This window comes from Entamoeba histolytica, genomic scaffold, assembly GCF_000208925.1.
Source record: "Entamoeba histolytica HM-1:IMSS scf_1104750517127 genomic scaffold, whole genome shotgun sequence".
In the NCBI taxonomy this organism is placed as follows: domain Eukaryota; phylum Evosea; order Mastigamoebida; family Endamoebidae; genus Entamoeba; species Entamoeba histolytica.
The window spans coordinates 1-986 of record NW_001915246.1 but is presented as its reverse complement, the minus strand read 5'-3'; the positions used below and the strand labels follow the sequence as shown (position 1 = coordinate 986).

Genomic DNA, 986 nt, shown 5'->3' with positions numbered 1-986 from the left:
AACATTATAATTTTACATTGACGAAAAGTTTATTGTAATTTTATTTCATAAACATGTAATTAACGATAAAAATATACCGAAATAAATAAAAATAAAATGAAATAAAATGTTAAAAACGGTGTTTAGTATCAAAACAAATGATGTTTATGAGAAACAACCAATCAGAAAAGAAGTAACACATTTAAACAAATAACCTATTTTGCCGAATGGTATATATTTAAACAAGAAAACAAACTTGTTAATCATTAAATGTCAAGAGTAGTAGTTAAATTTCTTTTAAATGGAAAATGTGTTGCAAATAAACCACTAAATTCACAAGACAATCTGAAAATCGCAAGAGAGAAAATAAAAGGAAAGATGCTTGACTCACAACACTTTTTAACAAAAGATGGAGATTTAATTGATGTAAACGATGAAGAGAGTTATACTATAGGAGATGTAATTGATGAGAAAAGAATAATAAATATTAAAGGAACAGAAGTTAAAATAGGAATAAGAATAAAGATAAATGATAAAGTACTTACCACTATTGAAATAGACAATAAAACAACGATAAACATTATTAGAACATTAGTTCAAAATATACCAGAATCAGCACATTTCTACACACTTGACAATGACAAAATTGAACGAGATGAAGAAGAAGAATTTACTGTAGAAGATATAATAAATAATGAAGAAATTAATCTTAAAGAAGAAAAAGAAAATATACCAGAAATAAATGATATAACAATTGGAATATGTTTGAATGGGAAACCACTGATAAAAAAACAATTCAACAAGACTAATTCTCTTTCAGATGTTAGAAAAGAAATTGAAAATGTAAAACAAATTCCAAAAGACTTTGTGTTTGAAGATCTAGAAGGATTTAAAATACCAATTGATGATGAACAATCATTAAAATTAACATCTATTTTGTATAACAATAAGATCAATATAACAACAGAAGTTACAGGTGTGTCTGAACCAAGTACTACCACATCTCT

General features: G+C 25.2%; 1 protein-coding gene across 1 annotated transcript; it reads left to right on the top strand.

Moving 5' to 3' along the window:
• Nucleotides 1-249: 249 nt before the first annotated feature.
• Nucleotides 250-986, top strand: EHI_057420 (uncharacterized protein; the record flags this gene model as incomplete). Its single annotated transcript, XM_001914213.1, has 1 exon — nucleotides 250-986. A coding segment is annotated over one exon (737 nt), but the record flags the coding sequence as incomplete, so codon positions are not given.